Consider the following 21,497-nt stretch of genomic DNA (forward strand, 5'->3'; position numbering starts at 1 on the left):
CGTTTTTCAGATCTCGGTCGTTAGTTCAAGTTCCGATCCGAGCTTCAGTCCTGATACCGATTGGAGGACCATCCATCGAGTCGCCCAATTCTACCAGAGTTTTGTCATAGACTCTAGCGACTTGCATGTTCCAGTCGTCATCTTCAGTATCGTCGACATTTATGTCTTCGGGACCGTCATCTTCGTCCAAGATCAGATCGTCATCCATGTCCGTATCCTCTGGTGAAGGTTCATCAAGATCGTCGTCTTCATCAAACTCTCCTCTGTTTACGACCTCGACGACGCATATCCTTGTTCTTTCAACCAAGCTCTTGATGCGAACCTTTTCTGTGCCACTTACACCACGACCTGTGTTGAAGCCAGGCAGGATTTCGTCAGTGCTTACGTCTCTGCCTACCAGTAATGAAGCGAAGGCATGATCGAGCTTGCCCAAGAGTCTGAACAAAGGACGAGGCGCTAGCGGAAAGGCTGGTATCATAGTAGTCGTCAAGAGAGCCATGTTGATCAAGTACGGGACCTGCAGTGCCGGTGTACCGCTGACCCAAATAACACCAATGAGCTCTTCGACGTCTTTTGCTGCTTCAGCGAAACCAGCATAACCTTGTACATCATTCCACTCTTCGGACTGTTGCAATCTCTTTTCGGTGGCAGGGTCGTTGAGCTGTTCAATCATCCTGCCTTCCTCGTCCATCTCTCGCACACCTTCATGACCGAGTGACGGGTCCCGCTTTGCGAATCGTCGTTGTATGTGAAGAAGTTGCTGGTCGACATGGCGGATCAATCTCGACTCCTTGGTACCACCAGGCTTAAGAGGAGTTCTGCGCGGTTGAGGAAGCGAGTTGGGAGTATTCGAAGACGCGATCGAGGACGGCGGTGGTGAAAGAGGCACGAAGCCGCCTGCGAGATCCGACATGGTTCTTTCTTTCCGTGAAGCGGCAGCACGCGACCTCAGTTATGCAGCTGCGATGCCGAGTGTACGGACGTAAAATCGAGTTAGGAAGCTCGTAAGTGACTGATGTCAAAGTCTCCAAGAGTGATGCCATCTCAACCGAGCCGTGCACGAGTGGCCGGCGATGGAGCGGCATCGCATCTTGCCGAGGCAGCGCACCCAAGCCGCCAATCAAGTCAAGACGGACAAGCTCAGATGCATCCACTCTTGTCTGCACCAAGCATTTCATCTCGTACTTTAAATCGTCTTATCACCGCAAGAACCCTCACCTTCCAAACTAATTCTAGCTCGCTATTGCTGTTCATCTATTACCCCTCTGCGGCTGCTCGCAGCGTCTGTGTCCCTTGCAGTCCGCGTGAGCCTCTTTATTGTTGCCCCCAACAGACGATCATCTCGCCAACTGGAAACTCTAGTTGGTCAAGACAGGTAGGTCAAGCGCGTGTATAAGTAGGATCCTGTGCCCGTAGGTTGCTCGGTCTGTCTCAGATCACCTTTGCTGCTCATTCTTCATCCATCCATCATGAGTGCTGCGAAATTCTTCTTGGTCGCCGGCCTGCTTGCGAGCGGTGCCTACGCTTCACCCATCCAGGCAAGAACTCCTTATGCCGTCAAGGACTCCCACTTTGTTCCTTCCAAGTGGAGACAGGTTGCTGCTGCTCCCTCAACTCACAACATTGATCTCCGCATCGCTGTCAAGCAGAACCAATTCACCGATCTTGAGAAGCACTTGTACGAGGGTAAGCAACACCAACATATCCTAGAGCAACCAATCGAGCACCAATTGCGTCGAGCCTTCCTTTCCGATTAGCTGGATTTGTTTCACAAAAAATCACTCCGCTTAGACTCTTGATGTTGTGTCTGACCAAATTCATAGTTTCTGACCCCGACCACTCTCGCTACGGCCAGCACTTGAGCGAGCTCGATGTCAAGAAGCTTGTTCAGCCTTCCGACGACTCACTGGCTCTGGTCCACGAGTGGCTCGCCGACAACGGCATTGAAGCCGGTGATCTCTCCTACAGTTCTTCCAAGGATTGGATCAAGGTCTCCCTCCCCGTTCACCGCATCGAGAGCCTCCTCGATACCAAGTACAATGTCTACCGTCACGAGGATGGTTCCGAGACCGTTCGTGCACCCGAGTGGTCTTTGCCTCTGCACTTGCACGAGCACATCGACACCATCCAACCCACAAACTCTTTCTTCCGCAGCAGCCCCAAGGCCGTCTCTCTGGAAGTTAACAAGTTCGGTGGCTCATACTCCCAGGATGTCACATACCACCAGGACCCTAACGTTACTGCCATCTGTACTCCTCGTGGCGTCACCCCTCTGTGCATGAGAACTCTTTACGAGACCATTGACTACATTCCTCAAGTTTCCGGCAAGAACAAGATGTCTCTTGTCAACTACCTTGGCGAGACCAACAACCGCTCAGACACATACCTCTTCCTCGAGAAGTTCCGCCCCGAAGCCAAGGAAACTGCATACGAATTCCAGTTCGATGTCATCAACAACGGCAGCACATCTCAAGCAAAGGTCACTAGCAGAATCGACATCGAAGGCAACCTCGACGTGCAGACAATGCTTGGCTTCTCATATCCCGTGCCGCTCACAGCCTACACTGTCGGCGGATCACCCGATTTCATCCCCTCGAACGGCACAACCACCAATACCAACGAGCCCTACCTCGACTGGCTGCAACACATCCTTGCCCAGTCAGACGATACAATCCCCCAGGTCGTCTCTACCTCCTACGACGATGAAGAGCAGACCGTCCCCGCCAGCTACGCCAAGCGTGTCTGTGAAGACCTCGCTCAACTCGGCGCCCGTGGTGTCTCTGTCTTCTACTCCTCGGGTGACAGCGGTGTCGGCGGCTCTGGCAGCTGTGTCACCAACAACGGCAGTAATGCCAAACGCTTCATTCCCGAATTCCCCTCGACCTGCCCTTACATCACTTCCGTTGGCGCAACTATGGACTTCAAGCCCGAAGTTGTGGCTTATCATGCCTCTGGCTACGCATCTGGAGGTGGTTTCTCGGATTTGTTCCCCAGACCTGCCTACCAAGACAAGGCCGTCAAGGCTTACCTGAAGGGACTTGGAGACAGAGATGCTGCATACTTCAATGCTAGCGGAAGAGCCTACCCTGATATTGCTGGCCAGGGAAGTTACTTCTCGACCGTCTGGAACGGCACTGATACTCTCGTCTCTGGTACCTCCGCCTCTACACCCCTCATCGCCGCGCTTGTTGCTCTCGTCAACGATGCCCTGCTCGCTGGTGGCAAGCCCACTCTTGGTTTCCTCAACCCCTGGCTGTACAAGAAGGGTTACCGCGCCTTCACCGACATCACCAGCGGTTCTGCTGTTGGATGCTCTGAGATTGGCGATGGTAAGGGTTTCCCTGCTGTCGAGGGTTGGGATCCTGTTACTGGTTTCGGTACTCCCAAGTTCAGAGACATCATCCATCTCCTTGGCGTACACGGATACTGGAACCACACCGGTGGCTGGAGCTAGATATGAGGCTTCACTTCTGTTTGTTTACCTAGGCTTCAGAGGCTTCACTATTGTTTGAGGCTTCATTGTTATGATACGTATTGATACTCACAAAAGTAATGAACTATGATTCAATTATCCATACTGACTTCCATCTCTCCTATTCTCCTCTCTGTGAACTATTCAATCGATGCTCTTACTTGGTACGAGAACTCTGTAGAAAACGACGTGCAGTTCTGCAGCTACACACGTAACGAATACGGACACAGGAGAAAACGTGACATTCTGAATGACAAAAGGTTCAAAATGTAATACTTTGATATCTCTGAAGAAGAAACCAACCAAGAAATAGAGACGCCTATACACGATGCAAAAAATCAACTTTTCCTTACTGTGCTGGCCACATCTACTCGCTGTCTTCCTCATCACTGATACCTTCAACCTCCATCTCTTCATCTTCAGACTCGTCCTCGTCACCACTAGCCTCGTCTTCGTCGTCGAAATCTTGACCATCCTGTGCCAATCTTTCGGCCTTTTCTTCCTCCCTCTTCTTTTCGTCCTCCTTTCTTGCCTCCTCCATCAACTTTTGCTTTTCATCTCTGATTCTTCTCTGTCCGACCACGAAAGCGCCGAGTGGTGTCTTTTGCCACTCGGTGTCCTTTAGGAAATTCTCCACTTCGCTGCGGTTGTTTGGTGCAAAGTCGACCTTGACTCTCTTTTCCTCTACGAAGCGGATATTCGCATCCACTTTTTGCACCAGCAGGATCATCTGCGAAGTGAGTTTTGCATTGTTATTCGGCGTTTTGGAATTCTTGCCCGTTTCCTTGAGCCAGCGTTTCAGCAGGACGACAAGGGGGAGTGCGAGTTCGGGGAAAGCGACGGATTTGGCCCACAGGATGAAGAATTCCGAGAGGAGTTCGATGACCTGTTCGCCGACGCCGTCTTGGTAGACGCGGGTGCGGAGGTAGGTTTTGGGGGCGCGGACGGCGACGGAGAAGTCCAGGGGCTTGAGGGTGGAGGCTTTGGGGGGCTTGCGCATTTCGGCGGCGTTGAGGACTTCGTAGAGGGCGGAGCCGAGGGGGATGTAGGTGGCGGTGGAGAGGGAGATGCGGAGGAGACTGCGGATGAGGTGGAAGCGGAGGGGGAAGTATGTGCTGGTTGGGATGAGGCGCATGGCACCGAGGGTGACTTGCACGATGGGGTAGATCAAGGGGCGCAGGGGGGAAGCGGCACCCTTCTCGGCCTCGGCGAGCGATTGACAGTGCGAGGCGACAACGCGGGACCAGAAGTCGAGGGAGTGTACGTATTGCCAGTTGTAGACGGTCTTGTATGAGTCCTTTGACTTGTTGGTGATGCTGCTGCGGAGGTGGATGGCGAGTTGACGGATGAAGGTGAAACCGGTTGTGTAGCCAATGGTAGGATCGATGCCCCAAAGCTCGGCTGCCGAGTTCTTCATCAAGTTGATGCCTTGGATGGTGTGGACGGTTGTGTTGCGACTGCCCTTGATCAGGCCTTGGTATGAGGTCTTGAGAACGGCTTCTCTGATACCAGCGTCACCAATGACGACCAATCTTCTGAGAACGAGGAAAGCAGCAATACGGGTGGCTTCGGTGCTTGATGACTCGGACCAGACACCGGTGACAGCCTTTGTCAGATCACGGATGATCTTCTTGAATGAGAGAACGTAGGGGAGGAGAGGAAGAACGTTGGTGAGGGTCATGCGGATGGTGTTGGGGTCGGACAAGTGGGCGAGCAAGTGCAGAACTGATGTGAGATGCGACTTGAGCAGAGGGCTGAGGTTGCGGAACTTCTTCGAGTCGGTCGAGAAAGTCACTCTGCCGCCAGCCTTCTCCTTGACGGGCAGATGGTGTGCGAGAACCTCAGGCAGGTGCTTGAGCGCGACAACCAACAGCTCGTGGTAGGCTTGCGGGTCTGAGATGGAGTACTTGAAGATCTTGTCCTCTTCATCTGAAACGTGAGCAGCAGCACGGAAGGCAAGAACAACTTCCTTGGAAGCGCGTAGCGAGTGTTGTGTTGTCATGGCCTTCTGCCACTTTGCGATCATCTGCTTGGTCACCTCGTTGCCCTCTCCCTTTTGCTTCTTTGATGGTCTCTCGTCCTCCTCATCACCACTCAGCTCATCAATCTCGCCCAAGTCTGCATCCTCAAAGTTGAGAGCATCGGGCTCATTCTCTTGCATGTACTTGTGGAACTCGGGGTCCTTTGCGGCGAGGGCGTCCAGTTGTGCTTGGAAAGCTTCCGGGTCGTCGACTTCAGAATCCGAGTCTGATGCATCATCGTCGGCGGCGGCGGGTGTTGCTTGTGCGTCCTTGTCGTCGGTCTTTGCGGCGCGTTTCCTCTTGAGCGACTTGTCCATCTTTGCCGGCAGCTCTGGTACGTCGAAGCCTCCCTGGAAGAAGTCGTCGACATTCATGCTCTCAAAGTCTTGCTTTCCATCCTTGGCCGGCGCTCTGGTCTCTGGTGGTGGTGTGGAAACTTCATTGTCGGCAGCTCTCTTTGCCTTTTTCTTCTCGTTGATTTGGTGGCGCTGCTTGATTTTGGCGAAATCCTTGCGACGCTTGATTGTGTCCTTGAGATGGTTCTTCTCGAACTTCTTGGTGGCCTTTGATTGAGCCATGTTGTGAGATGTGAATTGGTGGTTAAGAAAAAGTTGGTTGATGGCGCAAATTCCTAGAGAAAGTCTCTCGGCGATTTGATCTCTGCGCCCGATTCTGCGGAGATGCCAAGACACCCTGCCCAATCGGGTCAATCACATGCCGACACTCCATCACCTCTCTCCCGCATCGTCACCTTTCTACTTGTACTTCTATACTGCAGCTAACACATCGCCAACATGTATGCAGAACGGCAGTTGGCCTACGCGCCCACTCCGTACAGTTATACACCGACTTCAACTCTATCAGCCACCATCAATGTCGACGAAGAGCTGAAACTTGCCAACAACAGTGCTGAACGCGACCTATATGAATCTCTGGCCGAGATATACAGCATCATTGTCACCCTGGAAGCACTGGAAAGGGCCTTCCTCAAAGATTCTGTCTCCGAAACGGATTATACCGACACATGTAGCCGTTTGTTGAAGCAGTACAAATCCAACCTTGCAGATGACTCGGTCGCAAGAGCCTTTGGAAGCCTCGAGTCTTTCAAGTTGGAATGGAATCTGGAAGTTCCTCGTGCCACCGATCGTCTGAAGATTGGTCTACCAGCTACTGTGGAAGCTCCCTCTCGTGCACCCGGTGCTCCTTCTGGCGGTGGAGCAGGTGCTGCTGCCACTCATATCGTTTCGGCTTCCGAAAACTTCATCACCCTGTTCGATGCCATCAAGATGAACATGCTCTCCAAGGACACGCTTCACCCTATCCTCGTCGAAACCATTCAAGCTGTCAACAAAGTCACGGATCGCGATTTTGAGAACAAGGCCAAAATAGTACAATGGCTCATCACTCTCAATCAGATGCGTGCCGCTCAAGACCTTTCCGACGAACAGGCTCGTGAACTCCAATTCGACATGAATCTGGCTTATGATGGCTTCAAGGCGACACTCGAGTAATGAAGATGGATATTCTTCGGATGGTCTGTGCGTCTCCGCGCCTTCTCCAGAAGTTGTGCAGCAGAGCGTCACCTGCAACGATCAACCAAAATGTCCGATTCTTCCTCCAAAGACGCTCCGTCGCAGCAGTCAGACCACGAAGAAGAGGTTCTAGACGGTAGGTGTATCCTCTGATTGCGTTCGTGCACCTCTGACGCTACTGCAGTGCTCGATCTCCCGCAGATCTACACCAAGCCTTCTTCCAAACAGCTACTAGACACATTGTCCTTGCTCAGCCTCGAACCTCAATCATGGGACAAGACAGCCACACAATCTAAACCCAAAGTCCGCTCCAACGGTGTTCCCCAATATCTTACACGGATCGTGTCAAGCCCGTTGACCTGGATTGAAGATGATGCCGAGAAAGAGAAGATCTGGGATTCGGCTTCGCTACGCCTGAGCGAGAGATCTGGTCGCACTGGGATGGGTGCTATCAGTCGTTCCTTCCGCATACCTCTGTCTGCCGAGACAACCAACAGCTCCAGCACCATGAAGCCTGTCATTACCACATCAGACGAGCAAGACACAAACATAGACGTCAAGATCCACGAACCAGCCCTTACTGAAGATAACCTTGGTCTCAAGACGTGGGCGTCATCTTTCGTTTTTGCTCGCAACTGGCACAATCTGCGTGATCGCATACCTTTGGTGTTTGGCAAGGACAAGAACGCGACTATACTGGAGCTGGGCGCAGGCACTGGTCTTGTTGGCATTGCAGCCGCCGCTGTGCTAGGTGCACAAGTACTCTTGACCGACTTGCCTGAGATTGTACCCAATCTAGAACGAAACATCGCTTCAAACAAAGAAACGATTGAATCGAGGAATGGATCTGCCCAAGCAGCCATGCTTGATTGGACGGCGCCGGAGAAAATCATCTATCCCGAGGACTCCGAGGGTAAACGACCACTGGTTGCAGAGGCGGAGAGCTCAAAATACCCTCTTGTTGTTGCTGCCGATCCGATTTACTCAAAGGAACACCCGGCATGGCTTGTCCAAACGATAAACTGCCATCTCGCTCGCGGTCCTGATGCACGCGTCTTGATCCAAATCCCGATCCGTGAAGCATATGCTGAAGAGCGTGCCGATCTGAAAGACCGCATGGTCAAGATTGGTCTAGAAATCTGTCATGAACAAACGGAGATAGGCTACGACGATTGGAGTGATGGACAAGGTGAAGAGCTGAGTGAGGTTGAGTGCTGGATGGGTATGTGGAAGTGGAAGGATGCATAGGAAGATGCTCCGAAACCGGAACGAATTCATGACAGTTAAATCAACAACAGCAATAAGCTTCAGCAATCCTTCAACTTCTAGTTCGTCGTGTCGAACTCCTGCACAGAGCTAGGTCGGGTAGATACAGTATGCCGGTGCGGCGCGCCGAAGAAACAATCGCATCGAGTAAGCACCCCACAATCTGTCAAACAGCGCGCTATCCACCAGTTCTTTTCTTTGCCAAGACGAAGACGCAGAGATATGATTACATGAAACGATCGAGCAAATTCTTACTGGCAACCAGGGCAGTTTGTGGATGATAAAGACAGCGCTGGCGGCTGGTCTAACAACACTGATAAGCAAAAGAGTGTTGGGAGTTTGTCAAAGCCAATCAGCGACAAGCACATGCCAATCTCAACCCCAGACTTGCTTCCTTATCAGCGACCTCGCACCACAACGTCTGCCATGTCGATCACTTTACGACCCACCAAACAACCCCAGTCGTGCGTTTTGACGATTGTGCCATGTGAGATAGAGAGACCCTGCAGTGCGCATCGCATATATAAAAAACGGCTGGCAGCTTTCTTCTCGCCGCGGAGTTTTGCTCACAAAGCGGTTTCCTTACTCAGACCAGACTTGACTTGAGAGACATAGCCGGATATCGGCTTTTCTTTACTATAAGATCTTTATAGTCCTGCTCTACTGGCTGCAATCAATTCTATACTAACTTTCTCTTCGCAATGGCTGGAATCGCCATTCTCTCACAAGGTGTTGGCTATGGCGTCGTCCTGGGTGTCGGTTTCCTTTTCGCGTGAGTCTTGCATGTCGTACAGATGAGAGTTAGGAAGCTGATTATCATGATTAGATTGGGCATGATGTTCACTACATGGACACTACGAAGATACAACAATGAGTTGCAGACCAGTGAAGTTTTCTCTACAGCTGGTAGAAGTGTCAAGTCAGGTCTTGTGGCTGCTGCCGTTGTTTCCAGTTGGACTTGGGCCGCGACTCGTAAGTATTACCTTCCTGCACTGTTCTCTATTCTTTCAATCTTCTTTTCTAGTTGCGTCTTGAACCACGAATGGTATCTAACTTCCAACAGTGCTGCAGTCATCTGCCGTGGCCTACAACTATGGCGTCTCTGGGCCTTTCTGGTATGCATCAGGCGTAAGTTCACTAGGATTCATTGCGGGAAATATGACCGTGCTAACGAAATCTTATTCCAGGCCACAGTACAAGTCATTCTCTTTGCAACCCTCGCAATTGAACTGAAGAGACGGGCACCCAACGCACATACTTTCCTCGAGGTTTGTATCATCAATCGCATCAAAATGGTAACCCTCCTAACCAGTGTTTGTTCTAGGCCATCCGCGCCCGCTACGGAGGAATCACCCATGGAGTCTTCATCACCTTTGGTCTCATGACCAACATTCTAGTTACAGCCATGCTTCTCACAGGTGGCAGTGCCGTCATCCAGGACCTGACAGGCATGAACCCTGTCGCAGCTTGTTTCCTCCTTCCCGTTGGTGTCGTCCTGTACACCATGTTCGGTGGCATCAAAGCGACCTTCATCACCGATTGGGTCCACACCGTTGTCATTCTGATCATTATCTTCCTTTTCGCCTTTACCACGTACGCTACCAACAACATTCTTGGATCTCCTGGAGCTGTGTACGATGCGCTGAAGGCTGCTTCTGCTCGTCATCCCGTCGAAGGAAATGCGCAGGGAAGTTATCTTACCATGCAATCTCGTGAGGGTGGTATCTTCTTCGTCATCAACCTGGTCGGAAACTTTGGTACCGTATACCTTGACAACGGTTACTGGAACAAGGCTATTGCTGCATCGCCAGTACACGCTCTTCCTGGATACATCATGGGAGGTCTTTCGTGGTTTGCAATTCCGTAAGAAAACCTCACCTCTCGTTGAGATCGAATACTTGATTTGCTAACACTTTCTAGCTGGCTTTGCGCTACTACCATGGGTCTTGCAGCTCTGGCTCTCGAGAACAACCCCGTCTTCCCTACCTACCCTCTTCGCATGGCAGCTTCTGACGTCACTGCTGGCTTGGTCCTCCCTAACGCTGCTGTCGCTCTCCTTGGATCCGGAGGTGCCGCTGCCACATTGGTGCTCATCTTCATGGCTGTCACTTCGGCGATGTCTGCTGAGTTGATTGCTGTTTCTTCCATCTGGACTTACGATATCTACCAGACTTACATCAACCCCAAGGCTCAGGGCAAGAACCTGATCTACATGAGTCATTGTTCTTGTGTAGCATATGCCTTGATCATGGCGGCCTTTTCGACAGGCTTGTACTACGCTGGCATTGGAATGTAAGGAAGATCCTAATATGATACTCAGTGTTGAACAAACATGCTAATTTTGTGCAGGGGCTACATCTACCTCATGATGGGTGTTATCATCGGAGGTGCGGTTCTACCAGCGTCTCTTACCCTCCTCTGGGACCGCCAATCCTGGGCCGCCGCCACATTCTCCCCCATCATTGCCCTAGCATGTGCTCTGATTGGTTGGCTTGTGCAAGCAAAGTCACAATACGGAGACCTCTCTATCGACTCGACCGGCTCAAACTACCCCATGCTGGTTGGCAACGTAGTCGCCCTTCTTACACCACTCGTCACTGTACCTGTGCTGTCCCTCATCTTCCGCACCGAGAAATACGATTGGGTCTCTATGAAGATGATCAGACGTGGCGATGACACCGATCTTACCACCGCTGCTCACGTGGACCCTGAACTTCTTCCTGGCGGTGCACACGGAGAAACAGCACAAGCGCTTGCAGCAGAGGAAGCAGAACAGAAACATCTCCTCCGCGCTTCCAAAATCGCCCGCACTTTGACAGTCTGCCTGGTCCTCTGTTTCCTTATCCTCTGGCCCATGCCTATGTACGGTTCTGGCTACGTTTTCAGCAAGAAGTTCTTTACCGGATGGGTCGTTGTGGGTATCTTGTGGTTGTTTGTCACGTCCATCTGTGTTGGCATTTATCCTGTGTTCGAGGGCCGCAAGACCATCGCTAGAACATTCAAGTCTATGTACTTGGATGTCACTGGCAAGAAGCATCCTGTTACTCATGGCAGAGCTACCATTGCCGAGACTGCGGAGGTTGAACAGAAGATGGACAAGGAAAAGGACAGGGATGCCGAAGCTGCTGTGAGGGATTCCGACTAAATGATTCCAGATGGTAGCGTCAGAGACCATATTGGGTATGCGCTCAAATGAGATAGAAATAGAAACTGACGATGATGAATTAGATATAACAGACAAATAATGTGTTCCTGCCATAAAGACCAGATCCACTTTTGTACTTCTATGCTGGTCGTTCCTTCGACTAGGTTGGCTTGGCGTTGGCCGTCAACATCCTCGATCATGCTTCAACTCTTCTTCCATCGTCTTCTCTGCAACCGATCTCTACCTCATATCCACAATATCTCGTCTCCTCATCGCTCACAAGATGTCCAAAGTCTATGGTGATCAACCCAAGCGATCCACTCAATCGTCAGCGCGTGCCCATCCAATTCTGTCCCTGGTCATGTCTGCCCTTCTTGTACCCTTTGAGGTCTGGATAACTTCGTATCGCATGAACACCGGTCACTGGATTTGGCTATTCACCATCAACTTTGGCGTCTCCGTCATCATTCGCGCTGTTTACCGGAAGGGATGGGATGCCAAAGAAGAACCAACTGAGAAGGAAGAGGTTTAATGATTACTTCGGGCTCTTCTGATAGCTGGGTGCAGTGATGGATCTATGGGAAGGAGCGATGAATATCGATGTCGCGGATGCAACGCGAATATTCTGCGTCATCTCTTAAGTCCTAGGTCTGGTCTCGAAGATCATTGTCCGTTCCCACAGCAATGTGAGTAGAAACCCTCAGCATACAGGGAAAGCAGTAGAGCAGACAATGTGTTCCTGTACTTGTAGGAGCTGACCTGATTTTGAATATGCTGATTGCTTCCAGGCGGTCTTGGCATTCATTATCCTCATCTCCCTGCAACCACGCTTCCTCGTCCCTTCCACTAGGCACCAACCTCGTCTGACCTCGACTTTCCATTCCGAGCTTTCGTCGCACCTTCAACTCTCCTCAACATCTCGAGAAAGATGTCGCGAAAAGTCAAACTACCACCAACTCGTTTTCATTATATCCTCTCTTTCGTATTGAGTGTCTTTCTCGTATGCTTTGACATCTGGATTCTTCGCTCCAATCTGGACATTTGGTACTGGATATGGACAATTTTCAACAACATCTTGATCGGTGTTGCAATCCATGGCACCTACACAGGAGGCTGGAGAATGGTTGAGATAGAAGATGGATGCGAAGAAGAAGGAGAAGCGTTGGAGGAGTTGTGATTGAGACGCAAGTACGCGATCGCGTGTTTCTCATATTGCAGACTGGATGGGCTTCCTGAGCTGGCTCACGGCATCCTCGTACTCGAGTCGGTTCAAGTCAACAACATCGGGCTGCCCGTGCAGATCGAACTTGACTTACGCCGTTCTTCGAGTACGCTTCGGCCAACAAGGAGTATAAGACTTGAATCAAAGCTTGACGAATTAGTCCTTCTATACCAGTACATCGAGTACGGTCGAGCCTCCTTTTCCATGCCCTCTCCCAGGGGTTTAGCTGGGGAATACCACTGCCGTTTACATGCGATTGCACGTGCGGTATCGGACTGTCGATGGATTGCCAAACTTGGGGAAAGCCTACGCTAGCCTGACCGGCTATGTACGTGGCGCAGACTATGAGGCAATGTGCTTGCACGCGCTCCGGCAGCAATGGTCGAGGTGCTCGCTGCTCAGTGCCAATCGAGTACGACTGGGAGCGATGTGTGGTGGCTCAAATCCTGAGCCGGAGAGGATTTTTGTAGACTCTAGGAAGGGACATGATCAGAATGAAGAAGGCATTGGTGAGTACAACACTCGTGTAGATGTGAAAGTTATGATGAAAGTAGCAGATGCAAGTGATAGAGGGCCAGACTCTCATATCCTGGTCCGCAGATGATACCAATACAAAAACCAAAAAAAGTAAGCACACACCCACCATGAGCAAAACAAACGCCCCCTTGCGGAGGTGGAAAGCAACTAGCGTACCAGTTTCGTTTCTGAACTAAGGATGGAGTGTCAAGACTCTGGCATTGTCTTCGATGGGGATCGAACCGATGACCTTCAGTGGAGAGAGCCTCCAAACACGAGTTGGTGACTCGCTACCGACTGGGCCACCACCGCTTGCTGATAAAGCGATGGCAATGTTGCAGGAGTTGCGGGGTGTGGGTATATAAAGGTAGGGTCTGCGAGATACTTCACTGGCACAATTGTCAGCAGTTGCTCTTTATTTTCTTGAGGGAAGAGCACTGGTTTGCGCGTGGTGCATCTTTCTTGGTGATCTTTGAATAATGGTTCACTTCTTCCTCCAGTCTGACAAGTTCGACACTCGAAACAGCTCAGGGCAGTCGCTTCAGCCCGCTCTTACTTGTTACTTACGCCTTGACCCTCTCATCAACCATCACAACAACAAGTCAATTCGTCTACCTTCTCTATTCAGCACTAAAAAGCGCTCTCACTGCACCTTGCTCTGTTCTCTAAACCAATTGTGCCTTCCTGCAGCACTCACGACACCTTTGCTGGAGAGAAGTATTTCGTCATTGGAAGGTCAGTCTCTGCAGCTCCTACTACATAATTCATACTGTTAGCTCCTTCCGTATGCCGTTGTAATAATGCCTCCACATACGTCTTGTGGGTATGCCGTGGAGAGCAAGAAAATCACATAGCCTCAATAGTTTCTCCATGGCCTTCTCATAGTCTTTTCTCAAGCCGGCTGGGACTCGAATCTTCTCTTGCTAACCCCGTCCACCTCTGGCTGTCCGAGTGTGATGTGACGCAATTCAGAGAGAGCCCTGATCTTTAACATAGCAGCGGGGTTATTGTAGAGGCCCTCAGAAATGCTCCCAATGATGATGAGATGCTTCAATGACAAATGCATATGATCACACAGAGGCTCGGAGAGAGGAATCCATCACATGAGCTCTATAGGCCCTCCAATTATCTTTTCGTTGGAAGTTTATTCGGCTAGGAAATCCACCAAATCTACTTTCCAGCTTTGATCTTCTTTGCGACAAAATCAACAGCAGCGGTATAACCAAAAGTGCCCAATCCAGCGATGACAGCAACCGCCTTATCGCTCAAGAAACTTTTATGTCTGAACTCCTCTCTCGCATGAACATTGCTAATATGACACTCCACAAACGGAATGCTGACTCCCGTCAAGGCATCTCTGAGGCCAACAGAAGTATGTGTAAGGGCGCCAGGGTTGATGATAATCCAGTCGACGTGTTTCTTGCCGTCGCCATTGGGACCGAAACCAGCGGCTTGGTGAATGCGGTCGATGATGTGACCTTCGTGGTTAGATTGGAAGGTTTCGAGGGTGAGACCGTGGCTGCTAGCGAGAGACTTTGCAGAGCTCTCGACATCGGAGAGAGTCTCGCTGCCGTAGATTGCTGGCTCGCGGGTGCCGAGCAGGTTGAGGTTAGGTCCGTTGATGATGAGGATGGAGCCCATGGCGGTAGAATTGATATTGAAGGTGCTTGACTTGAACGTTTGTACTGGGAAGACTCGATAGGAAAGATGTTTGAGAAGAATGTACTGGATGAGAACCAAAAGCGTATGTTTTTTCCTACCTGATTGATGTTCAAGGTCACTCGGAGGGGTCGGTGGAGTCGATAGCTTCGGCCTTGCGATACGGCAGGTGGTCGGCAAGCTCTCTCCCGCATCGGCTTCTGCATCGGTACTCTTCGGCCCCGGTCGATTTGACTACCAACTTTCCCCATATCAGCAGTGAACTCGTGAACTTTTCAAATCTCAGGATCGGTGATAGGTACAGCTTGAACTTCTCGCCAGACGTGTACCGAGAAGCGAAAAGAGACAAATCGTTGCACCAGAGATGCTGCCGAGCGGCTGATCTCCGGCAATACGAATCCGGCTTGATTTCTTCAAGCTTTCTCAGCTCTGCCTTTCTTTGCGAAGCTGCGCATCTTCCTCTTACACTCTCGACAACAACCTCGTCGTCTGCCAAAGACTGCAGTCAGATTACTGCCACAGACGACGAGGACCAGAAAATCTGGTAAGCAGCTTCTCTCCTACCTCATCCCCCCTCCCCTCCCGCTTTTATGATGATTACAAGGGATCTCGACATGACCTTCCAAAGAGAAGTGTCCACCCGTGGAGAATTTTATTGTTCCTACTGAGAATCACTGTTGCTCGTTGAATTCACTTCATGATGTTCTTTTACAAAAGCAACTCGCTGACAAAGCTCAAGACAGATTTTCTGCGCAGCAGACCGAAGCTTGAAGGAAAGAGATGGAAATATGTATCATGGACGAGATCTAGACTTCTACAATTCAAATGACGATATCACATTCATACCGCACCGCCCTTGTTGATCGAATGCCCCTGGTCCACTATGTCGATACACTTCCGTCGGGTCTTTGTTCAGCCCTCGGGTCCCTTGGCCATCATGATGTGAAAAGAAACAATGGCTGGACCGTCTGTCTCTTCCTGCCCACACTCCACACATCTTCATCGACAGTGCCTTTAGAACCCCAACTACTCACTTAGTGCCTGGTCGAGGAGGCACTGTGGAGCAGCACATGATCACATAAAAGCACGTGGAGAGAGCAAAGACAGAATATTGTGATCCAGGGTCTGCACACGCACGTTTAAAGATCACGGTGGGCGTCTAGCGAACTACGAATGACATGGATCCCCTTCTTGTTGCTGGCCTATCCTTAATTACCGTCAACTTACTTCCACACCTGAGGTCCCCACCAGCATCACTGCATGCACCAAGACACTTGCCATCCTCGTGGATGCTGAGTGGTTGATTCGCAAGTAGGAGTGATCCTTGCTCCCCGCAAAGGTGCGGCGTACCTGCTGCTCGTATGTCGCTTCCTGCCACCTGTCAAAATGCACGGTTGTTTTCACATCAGGGGTAGCCTCCACTGAGAGCGCGTTGATCAAGGCTTCCACAGCGTTTGCCTCGAGAACCGCAGTGGTCACAGCGCGAGGATATCCAGCATTCGCCTCCGCCAGACGTATTGCCTCCGTCTCTCGGCCCTCTTTCTCACGCTTCTCTCTTAGATGGCGTTGCTGGACAGCCTGGAGTCTCCTGCACCGTGGCAGCGCTTGAACCTTTGGCCCTTGGTGTGGGCAATTGACCGATGGTGCTCTGATTGTTCGAAGTGACCGGATTGTTGGCGGGTGCTCAAAGGTCCGCCATGACGAGACGGACTCGCCTCGCCATCTCCAGTTCCTCCATGTCATCAATTGGCAGGGCCTCCTACTCAAAAATGACACGTAGCCGGTGAAGCAGGTGTACCTCGGACCACATGCCAGAGACGATTTTTTGCTCATCAGCCTTGTGACAGAAAACAGCCATGTCCATATCTGCTCGTGTGACAGAGGCAGCTGTAGCTTCATTAATTTCCGCGGCAGTATCTGGCATGATGATGGACTCTTCCTCGGTGATGGCTAGCTGCTCCAGCTCCTCGGCGATGACTTCCTCTGGCTCTCTGACAGACGCGAACCCTGGAGCTACACCGAAGTATATGAAGTGGTTTTCAATAGGCATCACCGCCGAGACGAGACACTGGCGAATGGAGAAGCAAGACTCCTCCCTCGGCCTTGGGCAAGGCCTTGCTCAGAGCCTCACAAAACTCCTTCCCACTGTAAGAGCCTACATTTTTCATGTAAAATTTCTGGGCCGTACCCTGATGGTATGCGTCTAGGCGCACTTCCTAAGACGGAACGTTCGAAAGTGTCAGTGGGGCGTGACAGATGACTGAGTATACCGAATGGGTGTGAGCAGCTTATGGTGTCTGCAGTGCAGCTGGAGAGGCAATACGTTCCTTAGCATCAGGCTGTCAGAATCCATCCAGTGGTGGTACACTGTCCGCTCAAGTTGCCTTCTTTCTGCCATCGGTGTAGATTTTGAGCTTTCTGCCTCTGACTCTGGTGGCACGATTACGCCACTCATTCAGTCTCAGGCCCCCCGACTCTGCTAATCTCGTCGATAATGGAGTCTCAGGTTACCGATGGCTCTTTCACCGCGGCACGGGAGACGGATGCGGCTAACTCCAGCGGAGGCTTGGTAGCATCGATCATTGCGGAGGCAGGGGGTTTCCTGCCTTAGCAAGGCCCTTACTGGGCTGAGGACCCTGGCGGCCACTGTCTTCCCAGTCCTGGTGAGCTCCAAGGACGGGACCATCGTAGTGCGAGCAAACAAGGTTCTTCCTCTGGCAGGTTTGACAGGGCACCCCGATGCACGGCTTTCTGGCCTTTCTGCAGTTGTGGCACGCAATGTTTCTGCCATGGGCGTTGGCAATCACGTCTTTACCATTGTTTGGAGCGCTGGTCTTGTCATTCACCTTGACTCCACAGCCGTCATGTCCTCTTGCATCTTTGCCTTTGCCTTTGCTAATCGCAGAAACCTGGCCAGTGATCTCATGTTACCGATCGCGGCAAGACGTTATTCCTTCTACCTTGCCACGGCGGCTATATCACCGAATTCGGTCCAATTGCTGACGGCTACGAAGCTGTTGACCACAGAAGGGGATTGTCCGATTGTTCGAGGATCAGCTTGGCAGCGTATACAGTTGCCAAAAGGCTGTGGTACATGTACAAGACAGGTAAGTATATAGCGTCTGGGGTGTCTGTAGGATTGCAAGGAGCTCCTAGTTAATACTTCTAGTATCTTTCGGACTACTAATTTTGCGGTCGGGTGGCTGAAGAGCGAGATCTGAATCCTGAGGGTGCTGTCGCTGGACGACGGTGTTCGGTTTTCTATGTTCCTCCTCGTACCTCCAGAAAGGGAACTTGGGCTCAGTTGCGTAACTCCGAAGCGAGCGATTAGCGCGTTGGCAGACCAACTTTGAGACAATCTGCCACGTCGCTCCGAGCAGTGGGTTGAGTGTCTCACTTTGGGCAATTGCTGCCTCCATGACATGACCGAATAGGTCTTGCAAGGGGCGGTAGTACTCATTCTTCCTCAGCAGGCTGTCGCTGCATATGTAAGAGGCCGCCGAAAGTGACGCTTTGTGGTATAGCCACCCACGCCACTTTGGGTCGATCTGGAATCTTGATCGGTACCAAACATCTTGGTTCGGCCTACCATGGTACGTGTGGGTTCTAAGGTAGAGGAAGCCCTCGTCCCAGATGGAGCAAGAGAATGGGTCCCCAGGGTGGTGCTGCCGCCAGACATGCCGCCCACGCCGGTTGCACTCAGTAAACGGTCGAGATCAACATTCAACAGTTCTCCGCCAGCAGGGATCACAAGTTGACTCGAGGCGGCGGAGAAGGGGAAGGAGCATTGCGGCAGCGCTTGCCTGCATGGTGATGTACAGGCCGTTCAGATTACTAAGGGCCTGGGGAGCTTGTAGGGCCTGGATGGTGTCGTAGATGTCGATGTCTGTGTAACTGTACATGGAGAGCTGCTCCATGATGGGACGACGAGCAAGCTTAATGAAGACCTGGGGCGAGGAAAGAGATCCGGTAGAAACGTGCGTAAGGGAGGGCATTGAGCGGACGAGATCGCCAAAGGCTTGAGGGTTGCGCTGGCACGATACTGACAATGACCTTCTCTTCTCCAACAGTTACAAGATGAAGCTCAGTATTCTTATTGGTTGGGAAGGGGATAGTGCTGTAATTAAGCAAGGGGCTCGCATCCGTGCCTTGTTGCCTTTGAATCAGTGTTTCGCAACCCGGCGAGGGCATATATTCCCTCCATGAGCTTTAGAGCTAGGAACTAGCCGTGTGTTTTTGCTAGCCGCTTCGCCAGATTACTTAGCTAAGACACATAGGGAGTATCCGTCTTCTCGCTTAGTGCCGGCTCGGTCTTGTCGCTTAGTGCCTGCTTGTTCTTCTTCCTTAGTGTCTACTTAGTCTTCTTTTCTTGTTTCCCTCTCTTTCCTGTAGCATCCCTCTTAACGGATATAGGTATCGGAGTCGGAGGTTGCTCTTCTAAGTGTAGTGTCTTCGCGAAAGTCGGGGTGTGTGTAGGCGGCTAATCTATCGGAGTAGCCACAGATTCGCGGGAGTCATCTTTCTCGAATGTCATGTCGATCGACGGCTAAGGTGTAGATTTTGTAGTTAGGAATTACTAGTTAATAGCGGTCCACCTACGAAGGGGAGGATAGCCCAGAGACGATGTATCGGCAAGAGGAGGATCTATATAGCTTCATGCTGGAGAGTATCATAACGCACTGCTGATCCTCCGTAAACCGTAGCTTGTGACAGCCGTCTGACGATTGTTTCGGAGCCGCTGGTGTTGGTCATCTCCCGGGCATGTCCTCGCGCTATATATAAAGTAACCAAGCTTCTGGTCGGACGGGCTGAACAGAGCAACCAAGGTGACAATCTGGCATTTCTCCATATCCATAGTTGGCAAGGCAGTGCGATGGGAGAAGAAAAAGATACGATAGAGAAGCCGTTCAGGTAATTCACCGCGGGAATTGGTTGAAGGAACGAATGCAAGAAAGGGCGACCAAGTTCCAAGCCTCCGCTTATATAAGAATCGACGCAGTAAGCCGGAGAGAATCTGCAATGTCTCCGCTCACAGAAAGACCACCGGACTAAGCCAGAGACGGGGTGAAGTTGCTATGACTTTTCGAGTGCCATTTCTCAAACGTTGGTACAACTGTCCAGAGATATAAGGAACTGGTGAGAGCAAGACTTGGATCTCAAACGGAAGACCTGAGTGAGCACTATATATGCTGCTTTACTACAATGACTTGTACTTCACAAAGGTCATGATTGCGATTGCTGTTTGCCAAGTGGTGCTAGCAAGCAAATAGACAAAGGCTCTCTGATTGAGTGAGTGCCATTGAGAGTCTTCTGGAATCCAACAAGAAAGAGCATATGAGGGTGCCGCTCTCTTTGGACATGGTCTTCTTTGTCAAAAACACTCTGCCTTGCGGTGAGTATCACCGAGGAGATGTAGGATACTGAGGCATGGGAAGCCAAAGTCAAGGATAGTGGCAGAAGAGAACAAGGAATACCAGTCATACCGGACAAGAAAGTCCTAGCTCCAGATCCCGTGTATGCGAGAGGCGTCCTTTGTAGTGGTAGAAATACACAATGTTTTTCTACACCAGTGTTGTCTCGAATTAGAACACCTCAACCTCTACGCCTTTCTCCTCTCTGCCTCATTCTTGATCCACTCAGCGGCACTGTCCTTGTACTCCTCATGCCACCTCGACAACGCAGGTCTCTCCTCCACAACATCATTAGCCGCATACGCCATCCTCGCCTTGTCCAAAGCCTCATCAACATCATCATCAGGGCAGACAATGTAAAATTGTCCTTCACACATCTTCTTGACACCATATTCGGCAACCTGGCTACCCAACCACGCACCCTCTGGTTTCTTCTGCTTGGCCTTCTCATCAGGGATAGGACCGACATTGCCAGAGAACCCAGTATACGTCCATCCAGGAATAAGCAAATGCGTAGAGATCTGAGGACTGTTATTGCGTAAATCATGCGACAAATGCTCAGCCAAATGTTTGAGTGTGGCTTTACTGGCATTGTATGCGGGATTGCCTCCACCAGGTGGATTGGTAATCCCCTGTTTGCTTCCCGTAATCACAATAGCAGAAGGCGTATCTTTGTTCTGGAGAAGGGGTAGGAAGGCCGCGATGCCATTGAGCACGCCAAAGACATTTGTGTCGTAGGTTTTGTGGTGGTAGGAGGGGTCTAGCCAGGTGGAGAGGGAGCCGAAACCTTGGGTGGGTTTGAAGGATGCACCGGCGTTGAGGAGGAGGAGGTCGATGTTGCCGAATTTGGCTTCGACTTCGGACTTCAGGGATCGCCATTGTGTGAGTTCGGAGACGTCCTGTTGGAAGTATCTTGTCAGCACTGCCTCGTGTGTATTGTAGTTGTGCATCTCGCTCAAGCTTGACCTCGAGATCGCTCACAAGACATACCATCTCATAAACTTCGGTCTTTTGCGTATTTCTCGCAGTTCCCGTCAAGATCTCCTTGGCCTTTCCAAGTGCCTCGGTAGACTTATCCACGAGAGCAACATTCATACCATACTTCTGGCACAGCTGAGCAAAAGCAAAGCCGACACCGGAAGCACCACCAGTGATTAGAGCCGTACGATTGGTTTGAAAGATTGCAGATGCCATGATTGTATGCAAATCGAATTCGAATGTGATGCGATTGAGAAAGGAGGGGACGATGGGAA

At 51.1% G+C, this 21,497-nt stretch overlaps 8 protein-coding genes across 8 annotated transcripts; 3 read left to right on the forward strand and 5 right to left on the reverse strand.

Moving 5' to 3' along the window:
- Nucleotides 1–25: 25 nt before the first annotated feature.
- M438DRAFT_268257 (uncharacterized protein) lies at nucleotides 26–913 on the reverse strand (the record flags this gene model as incomplete). The annotated part of the gene is made up of 2 exons (XM_029900239.1): nucleotides 26–637; nucleotides 701–913. The coding sequence occupies 2 exons, from the start codon at nucleotides 911–913 to the stop codon at nucleotides 26–28; spliced, it is 825 nt and encodes a 274-aa protein (XP_029763200.1).
- Nucleotides 914–1,360: 447 nt separating this feature from the next.
- M438DRAFT_291840 (subtilisin-like protein) lies at nucleotides 1,361–3,545 on the forward strand. The gene is made up of 2 exons (XM_029901762.1): nucleotides 1,361–1,686; nucleotides 1,824–3,545. Exons 1-2 carry the CDS (start codon nucleotides 1,470–1,472, stop codon nucleotides 3,452–3,454), a joined length of 1,848 nt encoding a protein of 615 aa, XP_029763201.1. The 5' UTR covers nucleotides 1,361–1,469; the 3' UTR covers nucleotides 3,455–3,545.
- Nucleotides 3,546–3,582: 37 nt separating this feature from the next.
- On the reverse strand, nucleotides 3,583–6,078 carry M438DRAFT_343415 (nucleolar complex protein 2). Its single transcript, XM_029904978.1, has one exon. The coding sequence runs from the start codon at nucleotides 6,069–6,071 to the stop codon at nucleotides 3,840–3,842; it is 2,232 nt and encodes a 743-aa protein (XP_029763202.1). The 5' UTR covers nucleotides 6,072–6,078; the 3' UTR covers nucleotides 3,583–3,839.
- Nucleotides 6,079–6,287: 209 nt separating this feature from the next.
- On the forward strand, nucleotides 6,288–8,273 carry M438DRAFT_353074 (VPS28-domain-containing protein; the record flags this gene model as incomplete). Its single annotated transcript, XM_029906839.1, has 3 exons — nucleotides 6,288–7,000; nucleotides 7,058–7,161; nucleotides 7,210–8,273. The coding sequence occupies 3 exons, from the start codon at nucleotides 6,288–6,290 to the stop codon at nucleotides 8,271–8,273; spliced, it is 1,881 nt and encodes a 626-aa protein (XP_029763203.1).
- A 719-nt stretch (nucleotides 8,274–8,992) lies between these two features.
- Nucleotides 8,993–11,436, forward strand: M438DRAFT_268146 (Na+/solute symporter; the record flags this gene model as incomplete). The annotated part of the gene is made up of 7 exons (XM_029900230.1): nucleotides 8,993–9,063; nucleotides 9,118–9,263; nucleotides 9,355–9,419; nucleotides 9,479–9,559; nucleotides 9,616–10,154; nucleotides 10,212–10,583; nucleotides 10,641–11,436. The coding sequence occupies 7 exons, from the start codon at nucleotides 8,993–8,995 to the stop codon at nucleotides 11,434–11,436; spliced, it is 2,070 nt and encodes a 689-aa protein (XP_029763204.1).
- A 2,527-nt stretch (nucleotides 11,437–13,963) lies between these two features.
- On the reverse strand, nucleotides 13,964–15,157 carry M438DRAFT_343417 (catabolic 3-dehydroquinase 2). Its single transcript, XM_029904979.1, has one exon. The coding sequence runs from the start codon at nucleotides 14,813–14,815 to the stop codon at nucleotides 14,345–14,347; it is 471 nt and encodes a 156-aa protein (XP_029763205.1). The 5' UTR covers nucleotides 14,816–15,157; the 3' UTR covers nucleotides 13,964–14,344.
- A 2,549-nt stretch (nucleotides 15,158–17,706) lies between these two features.
- On the reverse strand, nucleotides 17,707–18,421 carry M438DRAFT_160420 (uncharacterized protein). Its single transcript, XM_029899044.1, has one exon. It carries the CDS (start codon nucleotides 18,291–18,293, stop codon nucleotides 17,790–17,792), a length of 504 nt encoding a protein of 167 aa, XP_029763206.1. The 5' UTR covers nucleotides 18,294–18,421; the 3' UTR covers nucleotides 17,707–17,789.
- Nucleotides 18,422–20,432: 2,011 nt separating this feature from the next.
- Nucleotides 20,433–21,438, reverse strand: M438DRAFT_268089 (short chain dehydrogenase/reductase; the record flags this gene model as incomplete). Its single annotated transcript, XM_029900224.1, has 2 exons — nucleotides 20,433–21,143; nucleotides 21,247–21,438. 2 exons carry the CDS (start codon nucleotides 21,436–21,438, stop codon nucleotides 20,433–20,435), a joined length of 903 nt encoding a protein of 300 aa, XP_029763207.1.
- Nucleotides 21,439–21,497: the final 59 nt, after the last annotated feature.

Source organism: Aureobasidium pullulans, assembly GCF_000721785.1.
Source record: "Aureobasidium pullulans EXF-150 unplaced genomic scaffold scaffold_4, whole genome shotgun sequence".
NCBI classification, from domain to species: Eukaryota; Fungi; Ascomycota; class Dothideomycetes; order Dothideales; family Saccotheciaceae; genus Aureobasidium; species Aureobasidium pullulans.